The sequence below is a fragment of the Rhinopithecus bieti genome, unplaced genomic scaffold (assembly GCF_001698545.2).
Source record: "Rhinopithecus bieti isolate Rb0 unplaced genomic scaffold, ASM169854v2 scaffold_13342, whole genome shotgun sequence".
NCBI lineage: Eukaryota > Metazoa > Chordata > Mammalia > Primates > Cercopithecidae > Rhinopithecus > Rhinopithecus bieti.
Window position 1 is genome coordinate 457,945 of NW_016807690.1, and position 22,483 is coordinate 480,427.

General features: G+C 40.6%; 2 protein-coding genes across 4 annotated transcripts in view; one reads left to right on the forward strand and one right to left on the reverse strand.

Annotated features, from left to right (window-relative positions):
• The window catches only part of AKAP3 (A-kinase anchoring protein 3), a 39,772-nt gene extending 27,783 nt beyond the window's left edge, over nt 1-11,989 (reverse strand). The window contains exons 1-2 of one of the 3 annotated variants that reach the window (XM_017883294.1): nt 11,721-11,989; nt 4,903-5,006 (exon numbers count right to left, since the gene is read on the reverse strand). The gene's annotated coding sequence lies outside the window, so the exon portion shown is untranslated. Of the gene's footprint in view, nt 1-4,902; nt 5,007-8,056; nt 8,195-11,433 lie in introns of those variants that run through there. The other 2 variants (XM_017883295.1, XM_017883293.1) reach the window with 2 other exon arrangements.
• Nucleotides 11,990-12,079: 90 nt separating this feature from the next.
• Nucleotides 12,080-22,483, forward strand: part of NDUFA9 (NADH:ubiquinone oxidoreductase subunit A9) — a 36,895-nt gene continuing 26,491 nt past the window's right edge. The window contains exons 1-4 of the mRNA XM_017883314.1: nt 12,080-12,182; nt 17,657-17,827; nt 18,189-18,286; nt 21,121-21,212. Of these exons, the coding sequence (XP_017738803.1) occupies nt 12,134-12,182; nt 17,657-17,827; nt 18,189-18,286; nt 21,121-21,212 (410 nt within the window). The 5' untranslated portion in view covers nt 12,080-12,133. The remainder of the gene's footprint in view (nt 12,183-17,656; nt 17,828-18,188; nt 18,287-21,120; nt 21,213-22,483) is intronic.

The following is a 22,483-nucleotide window of genomic DNA, read 5'->3' on the forward strand; positions in this document are numbered from 1 at the left end:
GACCTTTCTCTCTGGCTGCCCTTAACATTTTTTCCTTCATTTCAACTTTGGTGAATCTGATAATTATGTGTCTTGGAGTTGCTCTTCTGGAGGAGTATCTTTGTGGCATTCTCTGTATTTCCTGAATTTGAACGTTGGCCTGCCTTGGTAGGTTGGGGAAGTTCTCCTGGATAATACCCTGCAGAGTGTTTTCCTACTTGATTCCATTCTCCCCATCACTTTCAGGTACACTAATCAGACGTAGATTTGGTCTTTTCACATAGTCCCATATTTCTTGGAAGCTTTGTTAGTTTCTTTTTACTCTTTTTTTCTCTAAACTTCTCTTCTTGCTTCATTTCATTCATTTGATCTTCAATCACTGATACCCTTTCTTCCAGTTGATCAAGTCAGCTACTGAAGCTTGTGCATTCATCACATAGTTCTCGTGCCATGGTTTTCAGCTACATCAGGTCATTGAAGAACTTCTCTACACTGGTTATTCTAGGTAGCCATTCGTCTAATCTTTTTTCAAGGTTTTAGCTTCTTTGTGATGGGTTCGAACTTCCTTCTTTTGCTTGGAGAAGTTTGAGTATCTGAAGCCTTCTTCTATCAACTCATCAAAGTCATTCTCTGTCCAGCTTTGTTCCATTGTTGGCGAGGAGCTGCATTCCTTTGGAGGGGGAGAGGTATTCTGATATTTAGAAGTTTCAGCTTTTCTGCTCTGTTTTTTCCCCATCTTTGTGGTTTTCTCTATCTTTGGTCTTTGATGGTTGTGACATACAGATGGAGTTTTGGTGTGGATGTCCTGTTTGTTAGTTTTCCTTCTAACAGTCAGGACCCTCAGCTGCAGGTCTGTTGGAGTTTGCGGAAAGTCCACTCCAGACCCTGTTTGCCTGGGTATCAGCAGCGGAGGCTGCAGAACAGCAAATACTGCTGAACAGCAGATGTTGCTGCCTGATCGTTCAGCTGGAAGCTTTGTCTCAGAGGGGTACCTGGCCGTGTGGGGTGTCAATCTGCCCCTACTGGGGAGTGCCTCCCAGTTAGGCTACTCGGAGGACAGGGACCCACTTGAGGAGGCAGTCTGTCTGTTCTCAGATCTCAAACTCTGTGCTGGGAGAACCACTACTCTCTTCAAAGTTGTCAGACTGGGACATTTAAGTCTGCAGTGGTTTCTGCTTCCTTTTGTTTGGCTATGCCCTGTCCCAAGAGGTGGAGTCTACAGAGGCAGGCAGGCCTCCTTGAGCTGTGGTGGGCTCCACCCAGTTCAAGTTTCCAGGCTGCTTTGTTCACCTACTCAAGCCTCAGCAATGGCGGGCGCCCTCCCGCAGCCTCCCTGCCGCGTGGGACCTCCGAGCCAGGCTCCCTGCCGCACGCTCCCTCGGCGTGGGACCCTCCGAGCCAGGCGTGGGATATAATCTCCTGGTGTGCCATTTGCTAAGACCGTTGGAAAAGCGCAGTATTCGGGTGGGAGTGACCCGATTTTCCAGGTGCCGTCTGTCACTGATTCCCTTGGCTAGGAAAGGGAATTCCCTGACCCCTTGCACTTCCCAGGTGAGGCAATGCCTTGCCCTGCTTCAGCTCACGCTTGGTGGCTGCACCCACTGTCCTCCACCCACTGTCTGACAAGTCCCAGTGAGATGAACCCAGTACCTCAGTTGGAAATGCAGAAATCACCTGTCTTCTGTGGGAGCTCTAGACTGGAGCTGTTCCTATTTGGACATCTTGGAACCACTGTATCCACCTATTTTTAATTAATTTCTAAAGCTGTAACTTACTCATCCTAGCAGTAAATCTGGTAGCTCTTTCTTAAGGCCAATCTCTCCTCATTAGCCAAGGATCCTGGGGGAATTCTCCATCTCTATGGTTCAGTCCAATTTCTGAATATCAGTCAGGACAAAAGAGATGTCATGTGTGCCATTCAAAGGACCTTTGTCCATGGATGCAGTGATTTCCTTGGTGATGTGAATTCGTTCACAACCTCCTAAATACTTTGGTATATTCCCTAATCTCAGTAATGGCACCACCATTTACCTGGTCTTCTAAGCCAGAAAACTGAGATTCACTTTAATTGTCTTATTCCACCCCAAGCTTCCCTCTAGCTACTATTTCTCTCGCTTTCCATTTGCAGTCATTTTTCTTAAACAAATTGCTTATACCTGCGGCTTTCATTGATTCTCCTCACAACTGAGTATCATAGTACTTATTCTATGTACTCCTTTGGGCTTTGGCCTTAGCCACACACACTTTCCACAATATTGAATCTTACTTGGTAGTCTCTGAAAACACAGCCAACTCTCATGATGACTTAGAGTTATCCACTGATCATCTAAAAGTGTAAGAACCTTCTCTTTGCCCTCTTTTTCTGTGCCAGACTTCCATTCCCAGGCTTCCACACTGAAGTTTCCCTTCTTATATTCTCTGCTTAGCTCACCCTCCTTCCCTCTTCATCACCTAGGCTCAGTTGGCATTAAAAAAAAATTTTTTTTGGAGGGGGTGCAGTAATATTTTATTTTATTTTTTCTTTTATAAAATTATAATTTAAGTTCTAGGGTACAAAGAACGTGCAGATTTGTTACATATGTATACGTGTGCCGTGTTGGTTTGCTGCATCCATTAACTCGTCATTTACATTAGATATTTCACTTAATGCGATCCCTCCCTCATCTCCCCACCCCATGACAGGCCCCAGTGTGTGATGTTCCCCGCCCTGTGTCCAAGTGTTCTCATTGTTCAATTCCCACCTATGAATGAGAACATGCGGTGTTTAGTTTTCTGTCCTTGTGATAGTTTGCTCAGAATGATGGTTTCCAGCTTCATCCATGTCCCTGCAAAGGACATGAACTCATCCTTTTTTATGGTTGCATAGTATTCCATGGTGTATATATGCCACATTTTCTTAATCCAGTCTATCATTGATGGACATTTGGGTTGGTGGCATTAAAAAATTTAAAAGCAAAAATCGCTGCTCAGATCTTTACTTCTGAATTATCAAAGTGGAATAAGATAGCCCATTTCTCCTCCCCAATGCCTCAAATATCTTTATGAAATAGAATATCTCTGTGCTTTGATTCCAACAAATCCTGGTTTAAAATACTGTTACAATGAAGTCCAACAACTTATCCTAATTTTTTATAGTGAAATTGTGTTTTATGAAGAATTGCTTGAAATAAGTAAAGCAGTATTAAGGCATGAACATCTGGTTAACTGGAAATATTTGTTTTAAAGGACTTTGGACTGTGGTGAGGGTAGATGTCCTCCCTCAAAATAAAACCGACACAGATCAAAGAAAGATTAAACACATCATTGAAACTTATGTAAGTGCGGCCGGTCACGGTGGCTCAAGCCTGTAATCCCAGCACTTTGGGAGGCTGAGACGGGAGGATCACGAGGTCAGGAGATCGAGACCATCCTGGCTAACATGGTGAAACCCCGTCTCTACTAAAAAAATACAAAAAACTAGCCGGGCGTGGTGGTGGGTGCCTGTAGTCCCAGCCACTTGGGAGGCTGAGGCAGGAGAATGGCATAAACCCAGGAAGCGGAGCTTACAGTGAGCTGAGATCTGGCCACTGCACTCCAGCTTGGGCGACAGAGCAAACTCCGTCTCAAAAAAAAGAAACTTATATAAGTGGATATGTCATTTTTGTTATACAGGGTGTTTTAGATAATCGTTACAAAGAAAATACAAGATCTCTTAAAAGATACTTATTCTTTGCTTCCAGATTACTGAGCTAAGGAAGCAGTTTATTTTAATCTTCCAGGCACTCAAATACAGTGGATTCCTTTGGTAAACAGTGGGGTCTCCACCCTAATTAGACAGGAGCATCACCAAGAAAACTGTGTAAAGATACTGAATCCAAGTTACCACCCCCCGAAAATCTTATTTTAATGGTTTTTGGTTGGTGAAACTTAGGCATTCTTAAAATTCTTAGATGCTCCCTGAGTGATTCTAAAACACATCAAAAATTGAGAATTCCTAGACCAGGGCTTATCTGGAGAGACTCCGTGAAAAAAACAGGGTAGGTTCAGAAAGATAATTATTTACCCATTTCCCAGAGAAAAAAATTTTCTCTGAGACAGATTTTCTAACTTTCTTTTCGGGAGGGAGTGGGGGACAAAGTCTCACTCTGTTGGTCAGGTTGGAGTGCACTGGCGTGATCTCGGCTCACTGTAACATCTGCCTCCCAGGATGCTCACCGCAACCTCCGCCTCCCAAGGGAATATCTAATTCCTTTAGATATTCCACCCCTGCTAACATCCTGGAAGCTATGAATTTTTCCCATGGCCAATAGAAGGATTGGATTAAAATGTTCCTCAAAAATGTTAATGTGATGATTACCTGCCTCAACCTCCCAAGTAGCTGGGACTACACCAGACATACCGCATCTGGCTAATTTTTGTATTTTTAGTAGGGACAGGGTTTCACCATGTTGGCCAGGCGGGTCTCGAACTCCCAACCTCAAGTAATCCACCAGCCTTGGCCTCCCAAAGTGCTGGGATTGCAGGTGCGGGCCACTGCACCCGGCCAGATTTTCTAATTTTCTTTGGTATCTTATTTTAATGTTTTGTTATCTTAACAAAGAAGTTGTTAATGTCTATGAAGTTAAACTCTGTAATGTCCTCTGCATAAACATACATATAAATATCATTATGCTTGCATCATTACTATAAAGAAAATAATGAATGCTATTATTATTTGGCCAAAGAATTAGAAGACTCAGAAGCAGGTTGTCCTAGATTATTGATAGTAAAAGTGAGAGCCAGAAACACAATCTCTTAATCTTCAGTTTATATTTCATCCAAATGAGTTACTTCTCATAGAAAATTGTGACAAAATCAATAGGATCCATTGCCTTATTTAAGTTACATATAATTAAAATGCTGATAATTATGTACAAAAAGTGCAGAAACTATGTGACCACTTACCCTTACTTAGGATAGGTTCTGAGATATGAGGAAAACTCTTGATTAATTTACTGTTGTCTTCTGTATCCCCGTTTATCCCCCTCCTGCCATGTAATGTAAGGAATCTGCAATGGAAAGACACAGACAAAAATGAGTAATTTTACAGATGAAACTCATTGCTCTTATTCAAAATAATGATTTTGACGTATTTATTATTTTTCACATGCGCATTTAAGTAATGAGCTCAAAATGACATTCAAATTTCATGAGTGCACATCTTATTCTTGATGCAGTCTAGCAGTTCCCACATGACAAAAAAGGTTCCACTTTTGGGCCAATGATTTCTTAAATGACGACTGTTATTCCTCACTTTGAAATCATTGGTAAACAGTCTTTTTAAACAACGAAGACCCTAAAAATTTTTAGCTTAATTTTAAACTTGCTCGAATAGGAAGCTGGAAGAAAAATAGCCGGAATGAAGAATAAGCACTCTGAATTTATGGAACTCAAAACCCTTTGCATGCATCTTTGAGGACTTGAAAGAAATACACACCTTCAAGTTATAAAGGAAGTTCACAGATATCTTCCAGATTAATTAACTTCCTTGTTCTAGTTCTACTCAGACATTTCAGCGGAAGACATTAGAGCACTGTACTCTCTTCTTGAATATCCACCCAGCCCCCTAGTAATCGCTTTCTAAATTCTACCCTTACTTATTGGCCCAGATCAAGGGATACCCCATCCATGAAATATTTTCTAGATACCTAATGAATGTGATTGCTCCCTCATTGAGGTTTCCATCGTATTTTGTTTCAACATGTACATTCTATCTGGTATTTTAATTGCTCCCCTATATTTCATCTTCTTTGTTGGGTGACTTCATAAGGGGAGAGGCATTTTCCTATTCATCTTGGTATCCCTCATAGTAGCTGGTATCTTAAAATTGGAGCTCAATAATTATCTGCTGGAAGAATGAACATGCACAGTCTGCCCATTTTCAGATAGCTCATTTTTTCTTTTGGATTGGAGAATCCAAGGACAAAAAAGAGATGGCTTGCTCAAATTGACTATGGTGGTAATCCATATATTCAAGACTTCTTGAAGCTTGACTCCTTTGGGAGATACATTCACCCCACAGACTTAGTCAATGATTACTAACAGACCTTCCGATTCCACTAGTGCAAATAAATCAACATCTTAAAAGTGCTTTTGTATTTTTTTCATAGAAAGCGTAACTACTAGTTAAAAATATTCAGCAAACACTTCACCTACATATGTTCTAATGTTTTAATTCTATTTTCTAGGTCCTATGTGTGGGTTTATCTGAGTCATGAAGCTTCTTTTGGACTTTTACAACTTCCTAATTGTCCTAGATGATAGCAACTATAAAGAGGTACTTTAATACTTACTATTGATTACAACATTCAGATTTCTAAATCAATGTTTCTTATAATGAAGTGGAAAAGAAGAAAGGAAGATCTAAAGAGTTTAATGAAGTCAGTGAATGGATTCATAAATTACTATAAGTTCAAAAGTTGGTAAATAATATCCTGGAGTTAGGGTAGAAAACAAAAGAGAAAATGATACTTTGTGCTATCTATTAAAGATAAATAGACCTTAGAAACCATGTTTTCTAACACTCTCAGCTTATAGATTAGGATATTGAGGCTCAGAAAAGAAATACTAGAATCAGCAGATACATTCCTTTAGATATTCCAGCCCTGTCAACACTCTGGCAGCTGTGAAATTTTCCCATGACCAATAGAAGGATTGGACTAAAATGTTCCCCAAAGATGTCAATGTGATGATGACTTCAAGTTGAGGAGTGCAAATCTGAATGCCAGTCATGAAGGGCATAAGCAACACAGGGGCTTGGTTATGGTGGGTATATCCTAGACCACAGCTCTATCTCCAGGCAGTTTTCTCCTGTATCCATTTTAAGTGAGAGGCTCCTGTTTACCCAAGGTTCCTAAACTCATGTAAAAACTCAGATTGCAGAAAGCATAAGTAAAGCTCTTGCACGGTTGCTAAGTACTTGATCAAGTTTTGAGGTTTATTCAACCAGGTTTTATTACTAGTTTTGAGAGGGAAGAATATGTTTCTTGTATCCATTCTCTTTTACTGCCTTCCTTTCTGTAAGTGCCTGCTACATCGTAGAATCTCAATAAACTTGGTTGCTGATTAAATCAGAGTTTCAATCGATTTTGTTTAAATAAAGATGTGTGTGTGTGTGTGTGTGTCTCAATGGCACTATTCATTGTTAAGCTTTCCGGTGGAACGTCTTTATTTTTACCTTCCCTAAGTAATAGCTTCTTCTAGTCACTGTTAGCACAGATACTTTCACTACATAGCTATATATATACTGCCCTTTCCCAGTTCTGTTGTCTAACCAAGGCTTCAGAAGTAACAGTGAGAGGATAAAAGTGCATGGGACTTGGACTCAGGGTATACCAGTTCTATTTTGCTCTTGGGGCACTGGAAAGAAAATAAATTTAGGAATGGCCACACAATAAATAGGAAAAGTCAGCAGGGAGCCAAGCGTCTACTCTATCAAATGGGGAAGCAGGAAGTAAGACCCTGCATGTCTCCAAAAGGATGGCTGAGGAGATCTTGTCAAATCTGTAACAAAATCACAATGTCAGCAGCAAAGATGGTAGGTTTGACTTTAATGCTGCTGAAGGAGAGGTTCGTTTATTTCCAGAGGACTCAGAGGTAAGATTAAAATTGGCTGAGCAGGCTGGGCGTGGTGGATCACACCTGTAATCCCAGCACTTAGGGAGGCTGAAGCGGGGGGAATCACCTGAGGTCAGGAGTTCGAGACCAGCCTGGCCAACATGGTGAAACCCTGTCTCTACTAAAAATACAAAAAATTAGCAGGTGAGGCAGTGGATGCCTGTAATCTCAGCTACTCAGGAGTCTGAGGCAGAAGAATCACTTGAACCCAGGAGGTGGAGGTTGCAGCGAGCTAAGATTGCAGCACTGTACTCCAGCTGGGCAACAGACTGAGACTCCATCTCCAAAAAAAAAAAAAAAAAAAAAAAAAAAAAATGGCTGGATGGAAGAACAATGCTAGGTTGAATATAAAAAGTCTCCTATCGCTTGTCACTGAATTCTCCCTTCCAACCACAGAGGATCAGAAAATGGGCTGTTTTATCAGTCCAGTAAGATTTCCTACCTCTGTAGCACTGGAATAGTGAACCACAGAAGACTCCAGAATACACTTTTAAAGTCAATGAAGATGCTGGGATGTTCTTGCTCAGCTCAAGATCTTGTTTCTTCCTGAGGCCTTCCATGCACCTCCCCCATGCTGGGACTGGAGAGTGACATCAGAATCACAATTGGTGATATCACTGTCTCTATAGCAACAGTAGTGAGGCTACCAGAAAATGGGCGGTCAAAAGGACAAAGAGGAGGGTGAAGATATACTCCAAGGCGTGGGTGTTTAGTTTGGAAGGACTGGGCTTTATTCTGATTAATTCTCTCTTTAGAGCAGTGGTCCCCAAACTTTTTCAAACCAGGGACCAGTTTTGTGGAAGACAATTTTTCCACGGATGGGAGTGGGGTGGGAGTATGGTTTCTGGATGATTCAAGCACATTACATTTGTTGTGCACTTTATTTCTACTATTATGCCATCATACAGAGTCAGTGGGAGCCCTGTTTTCCTGCAACTAGATGGTCTCATCTGGGGGTGATGGGAGATGGTGACAGATCATCAGGCACTGGATTCTCAAAAGGAGCACACAACCTACACTTTTCACAATAGGGTTCAAGCTCCTGTGAGAATCTAATGCCACCACTGATCTGACAGGAGGTGGAGCTCAGCTTTGTCACTTGCCCACCATTCACCTGCTGTGTGGCCAGGTTCTAACAGACCATGGACTGGTACCAGTCCATGGCCTGGGGGTTGGGGACCCCTGCTTTAGAGTGTTTAATATAGGCGGGGGACATTTTGCATTTAGAGTGTTTAATATAGGCGGGGACATAATATACAGGAGGGGGACATTTTGCCAATGGATTCCACTTAAAGCAGCAGAGTAAGTATTATGTATTAACAAATCTAGGGGGCTGCAGAGGAGGATAAGAAATAAAAAAACTGAGGGTCTACCTTTTATGCAAATCTCATGGAATCACTTCATTTTGTCGGATCCAGCCAGGACTCTTCTTATTTATACACATCTTGCCTTTTGTAAAAAAATTATTTTTAGGATATTTTGCCTACACTGACCATCTCTGGGTTATAATTTGTCTTAGATGCTCAGAGATACAATGACCCTAATTTATCTTTTGCAATGCCTGACCTGAGAAACTGTAGTGGGAAAAATCAGACCAAGAGGCATTTGGTTAGCTACTCTTCCTATGCTTTATTACTACATTCTCTGTGAAAATGTTAACTCAGCTACTCTGTAATTAATGATTAAATATAGGACTAATATATAGTTTCCATGAAGCAAAAAGAACTTCCAAGCATGACTAGGAGATAATGATGAAAACTGCAATAGATTCAAAAGTGACTGGTTTATCACAGAGTTCCTTCAAAAAAGTTATTTATCGCTGGGCGCAGTGGCTCACATCTGTAATCCCAGCACTTTGGGAGGCTGAGGCAGGTGGATCACTAGAGGTCAGGAGTTCAGGACCAGCCTGGCCAACATGGCAGAACCCTGTCTCTACTAAAAACACAAAAAATTAGCCAGGCATGGTGGTACACGCTTGTAATCCCAGCTACTCTGGAGACTGAGGCAGGAGACTCACTTAAACAGAGTGAGACTCAAAAAAAAAAAAAAAGTTCTCCATTGATGATCTTTTACATTGTTTCAAAAGAGCTTTTGTATTCTTTTCACAGAAAGTGCACCTACTAGTCAAATATATTTGTCAATATATCTCAGCTTTTTTTCTTTTTTTTGAGATGGAGTCTCAACTCTGTCGCTCAGGCTGGAGTACAGTGGCACAATCTTGGCTCACTGCAACCTCCGCTTCCCAGGTTCGAGTGATTCTTGTGCCTCAGCCTCCCGAGTAGCTAGGATTACAGGTGCATGCCACCACACCCGGCTAATTTTTGTATTTTCAGTAGAGGCTGGGTTTCACTATGTTGGCCAAGCTGGTCTTGAACTCCTGACCTCAAGTGATCTGCCTGCCTCGACCTCTCAAAGTGCTGGGATTACAGGCATGAGCCACCATGCCCAACCTCTTCCTCTTTAAAATAATGGGGCTTGCTGAGCTCCTGAAATCTCTTCCAGCTCTAACATTCTAAGATTTTGATACTTCGGTAGTATTTGAATAGTACTGCATGGACCTACATATAGCACTTTGCAGGTCACAAAGCATCTTTGCATCCATTACGTCACCCAATTCTCATAATAATCTTTTGAGGTACCAGGGTAGGTTTTATTTACCCTGTTAGACAGGTGTAGAAGCTTGTCCAGGTCACAACTAATAACTGATAAAACTGGGAATGGGATCTAGTATTCTAGGTGTTAAAAATCAGTGTTCTTTCAGCCGGGCACAGTGACTCATGCCTGTAATCCCAGCACTTTTGGAGGCCAAGGTGAGAGGAGGTCTTGAGTCCAGGAATTTGAGACAAGCTTGGGCAATATAGTAAGACCCCATCACTGAAAAAAAAAAAATCAGTGTTCTTTTAATTACACCATGCAACCTTGAAACTAGAACTGAGAACATGAGGCAGTGTTTAACTTCAGAGATTTTAAATTATATAATTGGCAGTGTTATACAGGAGTTAAAAGGTTGCTGATGACAGTCAGGATCTGTTGATATGAATAAGGAAAGTATGTTAGTATCTATATTAGTTCCAGAATCAAATATTAGCAAATTGTGTTAAGTGAACATAGGATGAGGCCAAGAAATATGACAGTGTAGCATTATTACTAAGCTTCTCTGATGAAATTCAAGGGTTTTTTCTCTCTTTCAATTCAATTTGGTAGGCAACACTTTAGTAAACAGTAGGGGTAGGATACAGTGGAAACAGCCAAGATTTCAAGTGTAGTAATAAGCAACTCCTACATCCCTACTCATCACAGGCCTTTTTGTCTATCCCAGAAACACATACTTTTCCCGAAAACACAAAGCAATGGAAGGATTACCAAGTCTAGAAAAACCCGCCCTCCCCAAACTAGGTGGTTTTCTGATAAGCCTACAGTATATTTCACAGGATCACTGGTTGCTGTCTCCTTACCCAGGAATCTGGAGAGGTTGACCAGAATAAAGTATTTTAAAATCCAAGTGCTTAGTCTAACCTGGAATTTCCTCAGTTTCTAGATGGCTCTTTGTAGAACAATGCGGATTCTCAAAGCAGTCCATAAAGAAAAAATTACAAACCATTGCGCTAGAGAGAGCCATCTGCAGTTTCCCCTTAGACAGATGTTCAGATGGCACACATGGCCACTAAACTTTACATAATGTTTCAGGAAGTTCACAGATTTCCTGAAGCCCACTCATGAATCACACTTCTGGTTAAGAACTCCTAGATTCATATGCCAGGTGGTGATAAGTGCTTTGGTATATAAACTTAAACCAAAAATTGGTGGAATAATTACCACCTTGGATACGATGGTCAGAGAAGTTTTATCCGAAGAGGTCACTTTTGAGCAGAGACTTGAGCTGGTGTAGTCACCTGAGTGAGCATTCCAGGAAAGGCGAACAGCAGGCGCAAGTGTCCCTAGGAGAGAATGTGCTTGGAGGGCTCGACGTACATTTACTTGGGACACACCCTATTTCGGTTTCTCTTCTCCACTTTTCCCCTCGTCCTTGTCCCCCATTTTCTCTCTCCTGGGCCCTGGACCTCCTGAACGCGGAGGGCTACGCCTCCTTTTTCTCCCGGACTCACCAGGGCTGCCCTAGCTGACATTTTCAGGGTACAGGCAACTGAGAGTCAGGAAAGGTGAGCTCTTCTACCTCGGGTCTTGCCATTCTGCATGTCCTGAGTCAGTCACTGATTAACTCTGAACTTCAGGTTCCTCGGCAATTAGAGATTATAAACAAAGAGATCATCTATACAGCCTATTCCAGATCTGAGATTCCAACAGCCAAGGTCTTTTCACTTCCTTTCTTCCCCCTCTCCTTCACTGTCCCTCCCTTCCCGTCTCCTTTCGTCTCCCAGCTTTCTTCTTAACGAACTAGCTATCCAACACCAGCAGTTCCTGGTTAGCGCCTGCGCAGACAGGCGTGGAAAATAAGTTTTGACCCAGCTTGGCACTCGTAGTCAGCCGGGAGCGCTGTCGTGGGGGATTGTGGGAAAAGATGGCGGCTGCTGCACAGTCCTGGGTTCTCCGGGTCCTGCCAATGTCACGTAAGTGTCACCCGGAACGGCGGCCCCTGATCGGGATTCCGAGACGGGGATCTAAGGTTTTGGGAGTGGCACCGTGCTGAAGCGGTCACGCCGACTTCCTAGGCACTCTGGTTTTTCTAGGTTTGGAGCTGCCTCTGTCGGGTTTCTCCTTTTGCTTTCCTCTTCCCCGGCTTACATACTCAATTATGCACCTTGGGAGGAGACAAAAGATCTTAAGCAACTGTAAGCGAAGAGGAGAATGCGGGGGACACGTTAGAGATCGAGAGAATCAGAATTCTGATATGGTTGTAAGGGTTTAGGGTTATGAGAAATATTTGTATGGGGCGGGGGGAGAAATGTGTAAGGGAGTGGAAAAAAGGCTAGTGGCGAGAGGTTTTCTTGGATTGATTTTATGACCTTGTGCAAACCCTTAATGGGTCTCAATTCATATGAACACAATGGAAATGATAATATTACAGTACCAGGGAGTCTCTGATAAGATTAAATGAACTAATATTTATAAAAGCATCCTTTTACCCAAAAGCATCTCTACGGATGTAGAATGTGTTGGGCCTAGTGCGTTGGGGTCTGGGGGAGAGAGTGATGTTTGAGGAGAGAAGAATCGAGCTTGGTGGAAAGGAAAGTGAAGAAGAGTGAAGGCTATGTTAGAATTTGTTAGCATTATTTAGTTTCTCTTCTGATTGGATCTGCCCCACTCCTCAAATTAAAAACATACATTTGTCCTTCCGCTCACTAAAAAGCAAGGAAATTAGAAATACGGTTACACTTCATCGTTATTCTTTCACCCTCTACTCTTCCACAAACATATTCCAATCAAACCCCCAAAGGTGTATTTTTTTCTTAGTGTGTTTTAGTCGTTACAGAAAATCATTTGCTTTCAAAATTGGCTCATGTCAATTACTCGTAAAGCTTTGTAAGAATTAGAAATGAGGACTGGTTGTAGAGCTATTGAGTCAGAATTTGTGAGATTAGCTCCTTGCTCCTTAAATTTTTAAAAGCACCAGAGATAGGTTTGATATTCAGCCTAAGGCAAGAATTAGGAGAGTTTAGAAGATATTTTGTTTTTGTTTTTGTTTTCCATCTCCGGTAGAACTCCTGCATACCACTGGGAAGGTGGTGGTGCACATCACTTATAGTGAATGGTTTTGTAGTCACAATGTCTTTGCAAAGGCATTTGCTGGTTCTTGTTAAACAGTTACATTTGTATGACATAATGTAGATTGTGAATGATAATCACTATTTATGGAGTACCTGCTATCTGCAATCTCCAGTTCTAGGTATTTTTATTAATTTTCTCTTTTTTTTTTTTTTTGGGCAGAGTCTCGCTCTGTTCGGACCCGGACTGGAGTGCAGGTGGCCCGGATCTCAGCTCACTGCCAAGCTCCGGGCCCCCGGGTTTACGCCATTCTCCTGCGTCAGCCCTTCCCGAGTAGCGTGGCGGACTACAGGCCGCCGCCACCTCGGGCCTGGCTAGTTTTTTTGTATTTTTCAGTTTTAGTAGAGACGCGGTGTTTCACGGTGTTAGCCAGGATGGTCATCGATCTCCCTGACCTCGTGCTCCACCCGTCTCGGCCTCCCAGTGCCTGGGGAATTACAGGCTGCAGCCACCGCCCGGCCCGGGCCCTAATTTTCTCTGTTTAACTTACTTTCCTCTGACTGACATGTTCTTAACCACTGTGTGTTATTATCTGGTAAATTAAGTTTTTGAGTAAATTCTGGAGAGGCAAGTCTAGTATGTAACATAATCCACACACTATAGGACAGAACTGTGTAAGACAACTGTATATAGTTAAGTGTGGCAAGACTATTAAGTATCACAGGAAATCATAAAAGGGAAAGATTAGTATCATTTGAGGTACTGAGGGATGATTGGAAGACCAGTGGAGAATTGTAGTGCTCCCACTGTTCTCTTTAGGGCTGTTATGATCTGGAAAGTCCTCTGGCAAAGGACAAGTGGATGAGAATGGAGTCATGAGGTATTCAAGAGGCAGTAAAATGACTACCTGTGTGTCTGGGATAGTGGAGAAGGAGGTTGAATGTGTTAGATGGGATCAGACAATGGAGACCTTTGAAAACCAAGCAGAGTTTAGACCAGTAGTCTCCAAAGGGAGTTGTGCAAGAGGACCTAATAAATTATGGAAATATAATATTAGAACTCCTAAAAACTGTTTTCTATAGTAGTAATAGCCAATACTTATGTAGTTTAAACTGTATGCCAGACACTATTCTAAGTAATATATGATTTATAATGTGTATATCATATTGGTACTACATAGAACATGCCTATAATTTTTTAAATAAATACTTAAAAAAATTAATGCAGTAGCCAGGCAAATATGTCTGGACTATTGGTTTGGGTATTGCAGTAGGAAACTAATGTAGGATTTTAAGCAGAGAAATATAATGAATATATAATTAATAAAGAATATTGTTCTTCTAATAGTACTCATTATAAATGGAAGAAAGTGGAGAGGCTGGAACTAAAGAGAGTAATAATTTATATTTATTGAGCACCTACTATTTCCAAGGCATTGTGACAGATGCTTGCCCATATGTTATTAAACATCTCATCATCTTGCCCATATGTTATTCTCATCAACCCTTTACACAGTGAGCTTCATGAAGCCAGGGTTTTGTATTTCACTATGATAGTCACAGTTTCTAGAATAATGCTTGGCCCATAATTATTAAAAAAACAAATAACCATGAGAGGTTAATGTGACATTACCTTCGGAGAAATTTGAAAGTAATAAAAGCAACTATTATTCATAGAATGCTTAATGTGCTCTAGGTAATGTGCTACATGGTTTTTTTATGTTTACTCTAATCCTCTTAACAGTCCTTTGAGGTATTGATTCCTTAACTCAAGTAATTCTTCCCAGTTCATTGACTCTGCCATCTTTTCCCTGTCTTATCCTATGTTCTCACTTCCTTACTCATCACTCTTATCATTCCCTTTAATGCATTCTCAACTCCCCAGCCCAACTCCCGTTGTTGTGAAAAACATTGACCCTGATTAAACAAAACTTTCCACATAATTTGCTGCCTGCCACCGAGCAGTGGAGAACGGGGCTAGGGAAAACTCCCAACTAACTGGCCTTATTTTAAATTCATGAATACAAATCTCAGGTAGATTTTCAGTGCTACATTTTTCTAGGAAATTTGGTTTCCTTGTCTCCATAATCATTACTTAACATAGCCAGTTTCCTAATACCTCTAATATGTGCTTTGTCTCATTCTCAGTTTTATAGGGAAATCAAAGGAATCAGATGAGAACAGTCATTTTCCCGTCATAAACTCTAATAGTTGATATATGATCATTCTTTGCCTTTTCTCTTGTTACAGTGGGTGAGCTCCTTCTGTTCCGATCTGTGGCCAGTTCCTTCACTTTGCATTCAATCTCATCCTCTCTCAACTATTCAATCCCTTTCCTGAATCAGGAATTTTCTCCCTCTACCATGGACATCATGTCATTTCCATCAGCACATAAATGTGAACCAACCAACCAACAAACAAACCTGTCCCTGTCCTTGTGTTTCTCTAATCCCATTTCTCTTTCCTTAGAAGGATTATCTATCTCCTCATCAACTTCCTTGCCTCACAGCCTCTCTTATTTGCTCCAGTCTGGCTTTCAGTCCCACTCATCCAATAGCATTGCTCTTAGTTATGCCACCTACAGCCACATCCTCCAGATTCTGTGGTCCTCCGTCCTCTTCTACTTCACTTTCAGCATTTGATAAAGTTAACTCTTCTCTCCTTGAAACAGTTTCTTTTTTTGATTTTCACATTCTGTTTCCTTCTGGGTTTTTCTCCTACCTCACGGGCCTGCTTTTTAATCTCCTTTACTAGCGTTTTGGGCTAGTCACTAACCTTATCTATAAAGTGGTGATAAAGATAGCATTGAAAAAGATAATACCTATGCAGCACTTAGAATAATGTTGGACACCTGCCAAGAGCTCTGTAAAGTTAGCTGTTAACATGATGTTATTATTTTGTTATATGATGTGTGTGTATGGCCCATGATGTTTACTTTTAATTTCTGTCATTATCAGTGAGCTAGGTTATTTCTCCGATTCTATACTTTTGGATAGGGAAGAACAGTGGCCTTTGGGGAGATTGCCACCTGTAAGTCATACCTAGAAAACAAACACAGGTTTTCTGAAGAAAGTCCTATTTGTGTCTTTCACCTCTCCCAAGTGTACAAAGCACGAATGCTAAGCTCCAAAGTTTGTTTATTGGAGCAGAAGTGCGTTAGCACTTTAAACCTCTTTGTTTCTACTTACATGAAAGTTGAGCAGCTAACTCTAAAATTCTACTCTAAGGATTTAGAAGTAACTTGAAAACTGGAGTATATCCAAAAGAGATTTGCATTCCTGCCTTACAAAGAATATTTGACAGGACAGGGGATGTTTAACCTGGAGAAGAAAATATTTAGTGGGGATATAATTGCTACACTTAATTGTAGAAGAGGGATTAGACTTGTTCTTTGTCATTCTGGAGGAACACGGGGATAAAAACTTCTGGGAAGCAGTCACTGATTCTCCTTGTGGTAGAACTTTCTTTCTGTTAGAATGGCTCAAAGCAGAATGGGCCACTACAGAAAGTAGTGAGTTTCCCAACTCCACAGGTGTTCAGGCAAAAGCCAGATGGTTTCTTTGCACACATGCTATAAAGAAGATGTAAGCATTGGTGCATGAACTTTGAGGGTTCATTCTAGTATCAAGAACCTCAGTCGATGAAAAAGAAGTGGTAGAATGTTTGACAAATCTCTTGCTGGTGAAGCTTTCTAAAAGTCAGAACATCTTTTCTCAAGCACTTCACTCCTTTGATCATTATTTGTGAAGTTCTTCAGTGGTTTTATAGTAAGTCTGAACTATTGAACTGCATTCTCTCTCTTTTTTTTTTTTTTTATGTTCTGTACTAATAGTCCTCTGCTTCCAACCAATATCGTCAACTTTATTTTTCGTTAGTCACCAGTTTCAGATTCTGTTCCAGGAGAGTCTTTGGCTGTTGCCCTGTGCTGGGCTTATTCATTCTACTTCTGCATTGTGGTATGTTTCTCATGGGATTCTATCCTTTCTTTTTTTTCCTCTTTAAGACCTTTCTCAAAACATGTTATCCAGGAATCCTTCCTCATGGTCATGTGACTTATTGCCCCTTTATTACATATTCTCAGTTCCTTTTACCATATAGGCTTATACTTTCCTACTTTGTGACTGTTTAATGTGTTTTTTAAAAAAAATGTGACTTATCTCCTTAGGTAAGTTACATTGTATAGGGTAGGGAATATATTTCCTCATGTCCTGTGGATTCTGTGTTGTAGTAATTTGTGTTTATTATTGCCCTTGATACTTAAATTGCTAAAGTACTGATTGCAAAATAATGTTACAAGTTTTTTGGGAAAGGAGCTATTTGTGTTCACAGTTTTAAAAATAATATTTGCCATGTTTGTATACTTTGGGGTTTTGTTTAAGGTTCTGCCATTACTGCAATAGCCACATCAGTGTGTCGTGGCCCACCCTGTCGCCAGCTTCATCATGCCCTCATGCCTCATGGGAAAGGTGGACGTTCCTCAGTCAGTGGGATAGTGGCCACTGTGTTTGGAGCAACAGGATTCCTGGGGCGATATGTTGTCAACCACCTTGGTAAGTAAAGTTGTTGAGTTCATGTGCTCCGTTGCCATTGATCAGGATTGCCTGATGAGAAGCATGAGCTGTGATTCTCTTTGTTTTAACGGTATTATGAATTACTCGTATCTTGGATGTATGTAATCTTTATTTGTTGTGACATTAAGAGCACACTCACGTTCCTATATAGGAATTATTAAGATAGAAAGAAGGGACTCTGAAAAGCAATGGCGTCTTTAGCATGGGAAAATATTCTTTTTGTCAAATATAATATCAATTCACATACCATACTAGAATTTAAATATTTACCAAGTCACAATTGTATAATATATCGACATTATGTTAATGTTGATCCTTTTTACAATCCATTCTCTTTTAGGACGCATGGGGTCACAGGTAATCATACCCTATCGATGTGATACATATGACATCATGCACCTTCGTCCCATGGGTGACCTGGGCCAGCTTCTGTTTCTGGTAAGGGCCTTTATGATTGATTGAAGTTGACAAATATAAATTACTAAGATCATTTTTAGGAGTGAGAGGCAGTATAATAAAGCAGTAATTTCTTCCCAGAATGGACCAAAGGCATCCTCTATTCCCAGGTCATTCTTTCAGCTAGGTTCTGGCATCTCCTTTGTCATGCAAGCTCTAGATTGGCAGTTGGCAAACTTTTTCTGTGAAGGGCCAGATAGTAAATATATCTGGCTTTGCAGGTCATAGAGTCTTTGTCATAATTACTCAGCTCTGCCTTTGTACCTGGAAGTAGCCATAGACAATATGTGCACAAATGGGCATGGCTGCATTTCAATACAATTTTATTTACAAAATGAGGCTGCAGGCTGAATTTGGCCTATGGACAATAGTTTGTCAATCCCTGCTCTAGACCTGTGCTGTCCAGTGTGGTAGCCACTGGCCACATGTGGCTACTGAGCACATGAAATGTGGCTAGTCTGAATTGAGATATGCTGTACATATAAAATATACACCAGATTTCAAAGACTCAGTATGAAGAAAAGAATATGCAATTCATCATTAATAATTTTTTATATTTGTTGCATATTAAAATAATATTTTGGATATATTAGGTTAAATAAAATATATTATTAAAATGAATTTTACTTGTTTCTTTTTTACTCATGTGCCTCATGTTATATTTCTATTGGATAGTGCTCTATAAACATAAAAAAATCACAAATAGGGTGTATTATAACTTGATTGTTTAGTATAGATTTAGCTCAGAACAGTCGTTTCTGAGCATTCCCTTTGTCATTCTTTAATCTACAGGTTCTTCCTTTAGGCCAGTAGTTGCCAATGGGGTGAGGCAGGGGAAAGAGGATAAAGGAGGGCCATTAAGGGAGGGACTAATGGAACTCTTTGGTTGTCACAGTGATTGGAGAGCTGTCCTGGTTATTAGGTACGGGCCAGGGATGCTAAATTTCTCACAGAACACAGGACAGCCCCTTTCCACAAAGAGTTGTGCTGCCCCAAATGTCTACAGCCAAGCTATTGATTGCTATACTGTCTGGGCCTTGATGGTTCAATCTACTGATCTTACAGCTGACTTCCTGCTTGTATTGTCCTGTAAGGAATGGAGTTACACATTTTCCCTTTTAAAAAATATGTGCTAAACATCCTTAGTATCTCTAGTAATATTCATACAGATTATTTGTAATCCATTTAAATTTTGATTTATTTTCATTTCATTTTCACATACTCATTTCATTTTCACATTTTCATTTATTCTTGACTCATTGTTCACAAGCTAAGTATAATACTTATATCAGAAATTTCTTATTTCCAAAATGTTTTTCTTCTCCAAAATCTTACTATTAAATATCTTCTTGGTATGAAAGTTGCTGAAGCTTAGCTTATTCCTAGTTCTTCATGCCTTAAGTTTGTGGATCACCTTGTTAGAGCCTCACAATTGAAGTATTTAAAAAGTGATAGGTGAAAACTTTCAAACCATTGGAATTAAACCAAATGATACCTGTTCCATTATCTCTGCAGAGGTTTATTTCCTGAGTGTCTAGCATCGATGTGTGCTCTGAGCATGTTTGGATGAGCAAGACCACAGGGAACTCAGAGGCTTATATGTTTAGAGTTTATGTGTTTATTTTAGAGAAGGACTATTTGGGGTGTGAGGTGCTGATGTTCCCCACTTTAGTCTTTGCAACTGCTGTCTGAATGACCACTTGGTTTACCCACCTGACTGTGTGCCCTTGGGCCTTATCCCTGAAAATTTGGTTTTCTTTTATTACGTCACTCACTGCTGTAGATTTTATGTGTATTTCACTTAATTGTCATAATAACCTCATTAGGTAAGATCTGTTTTCCAGTTTTACATGGGACTTGAAGAGATAATTTGTACCAAGTTAGTACATGGCAAACTGGGATTTGCATTTCTGTGTGTCTGATTCCAGAGCCACTTTTCTAGACTGTCTTTTAACCCACTTTCTAACATCAGTCCTAACTGGTTCTTCCTGCTGGGGCTTCATCTTTTTGTTGTTGAATCTGATTTTATAGTTTGTTTTTTCTAAATTAAACAGACATTTTAGTTCTCTCTCTCTGTCTTTCATCCCCGCTTTCTTTCTCTTTTCCCTTCTTGCTCCGTCTCCTTCCCATTGCACTGACCCATGCATGTGCACTTATTTGGTGCTAAGAAATTCTTTTTACTTGTTATCTTCCATTGAAATGCTTATAGAAACCTGCCCTTGGCTCACCCTGAAGTTTTAGGTAGTTCCCTTTGACTCTTGTTTTTATGTTGTTAATGTAGAAATTACTGGATCTGGGGTTATAAAAGAGGAAAGAATTAAAAGGAAATAAGAAAATAGTCATGAATCTCCCCAACTAACACTGGTCTTTAAAAGACACTCTTCCTATCTTCAGTCTGTGAGTGGTTGCTGTCAAGAAGGGAAAGTCTCTTATCTCCCAAATGAGCCTTGCTTCTTTGGCTATATTTCAGAGTTGGAGACTTGGTTTACTGGGTTTCTTTTCAAACTTAGTAAGGAGTACTTGGGTGGACAAAAACAAATATGCTCCATTAAAAATCAATAGCCTCCTTTTTAGCTCTGTCATTTGATTACCTGAGTAAAGTGTACTTTTACCTGTTTGTCTCCAAAAGAGTAAGGGAATCAGCAGGGAGTTTGAGACATAATTTCTCTTGTAATAAATGGAGCTTGTATGAAATGGCACCATCTTACGACTACAGCAGATGGCCCACTTGGAACCTTGCGTTGAGGAGGCTGCAGAAGTGTTGAATGCTGAGGTATACCCGTATGTTTTCATCCGATTGCTTTCTGCTATTATAGGAATGGGACGCGAGAGATAAAGATTCTATCCGACGAGCAGTGGAACACAGCAATGTGGTCATCAATCTTATTGGACGAGACTGGGAAACCAAGTAAGTCTTTGACTCTCGTTTCTTCTTTGCTTTAGTCTTTCTTAGGGTTTAATAGACCTTCATTGGACACCTTCTATGTGCCAGCTATCACAGTGACATTTTCAATGAGTGAATAAGGGTTGAACAATCACTTGCATACCCAGTGACACCCGTCTGGTATAAGTCAGCAGTGTGATATACTGCCCAAAAAAAGCCAGTAGGTGGTATTGGTATGGCTGGTGTTGGTCCTGTGTTTGGATTAGTCCCTTTGAGATGGGGTTAGGAAATAGGATTTTGCCTCTTCTGCTGTTTAGCAAGCTGAACATTGGTTATTCTTGTGTAGACAGTGTTCTAGATGTCTTTTCTGTGTTGTTAATTGAAGATGGCGTGAGGACTAATTTGAACAGTTCTTTGTGTGGATTGTGTGTTAACAAATAATGTTTCAATCCTATAATCCACAACACTTTGTTTACACTTCTTTTTTTAGCATTAAAGTTTGACTTAGTTTTTTAATGTATGTCTTTCTCACCAAATATTTTATAAGTTCTTTGATGAATTAGGGGTCTTATTCAACTTTTTGTCCCCCCTCATGATTAACATAGTATATCGTACAGAGTAAACATTTAGTTAATATTAATGAAATTGTTGACTGACTTTTTTTAGTTTCTTTTTTTTCCCTTGTGGGAAACAAAGTCCCAGGGGTGAGAAGTGATTCCTAACACTTCAGCAACCAGTACAGCCAGGTTTCTTTAAAGGGCCTCAGCCTCAGGATTCCTTGATAATGCAGAACATGATGTATACTGGATTTCTAACAGAGTAGGCCTTAAATGGTGTAGAGTAATGACAGTGCGCAGAGCTGTCAACTTTTTTTAAAAAATAATTTTGGCTTAAAAAAATTAAAAAAAGGTTTTTTTTTAGAAATAGAGAAAGGGTTTTACAGTTTTTGCCCAGGCTAGTCTAGAACTCCTGGGCTCAAGTGATGCACCCACCTTGGCCTCCCAAAGTGCTGGGATTACAGGCGTGAGCCACCACACCTGGCCAAATTTAGCTTTAAGTTAAATCATTGCTGTTTAAAAATTTAAGTAATATGGGCCGGGCGCGGTGGCTCAAGCCTGTAATCCCAGCACTTTGGGAGGCCGAGACGGGCGGATCACGAGGTCAGGAGATCGAGACCATCCTGGCTAACACAGTGAAACCCCGTCTCTACTAAAAAAATAACAAAAACTAGCCGGGCGAGGTGGCGGGCGCCTGTAGTCCCAGCTACTCGGGAGGCTGAGGCAGGAGAATGGCGC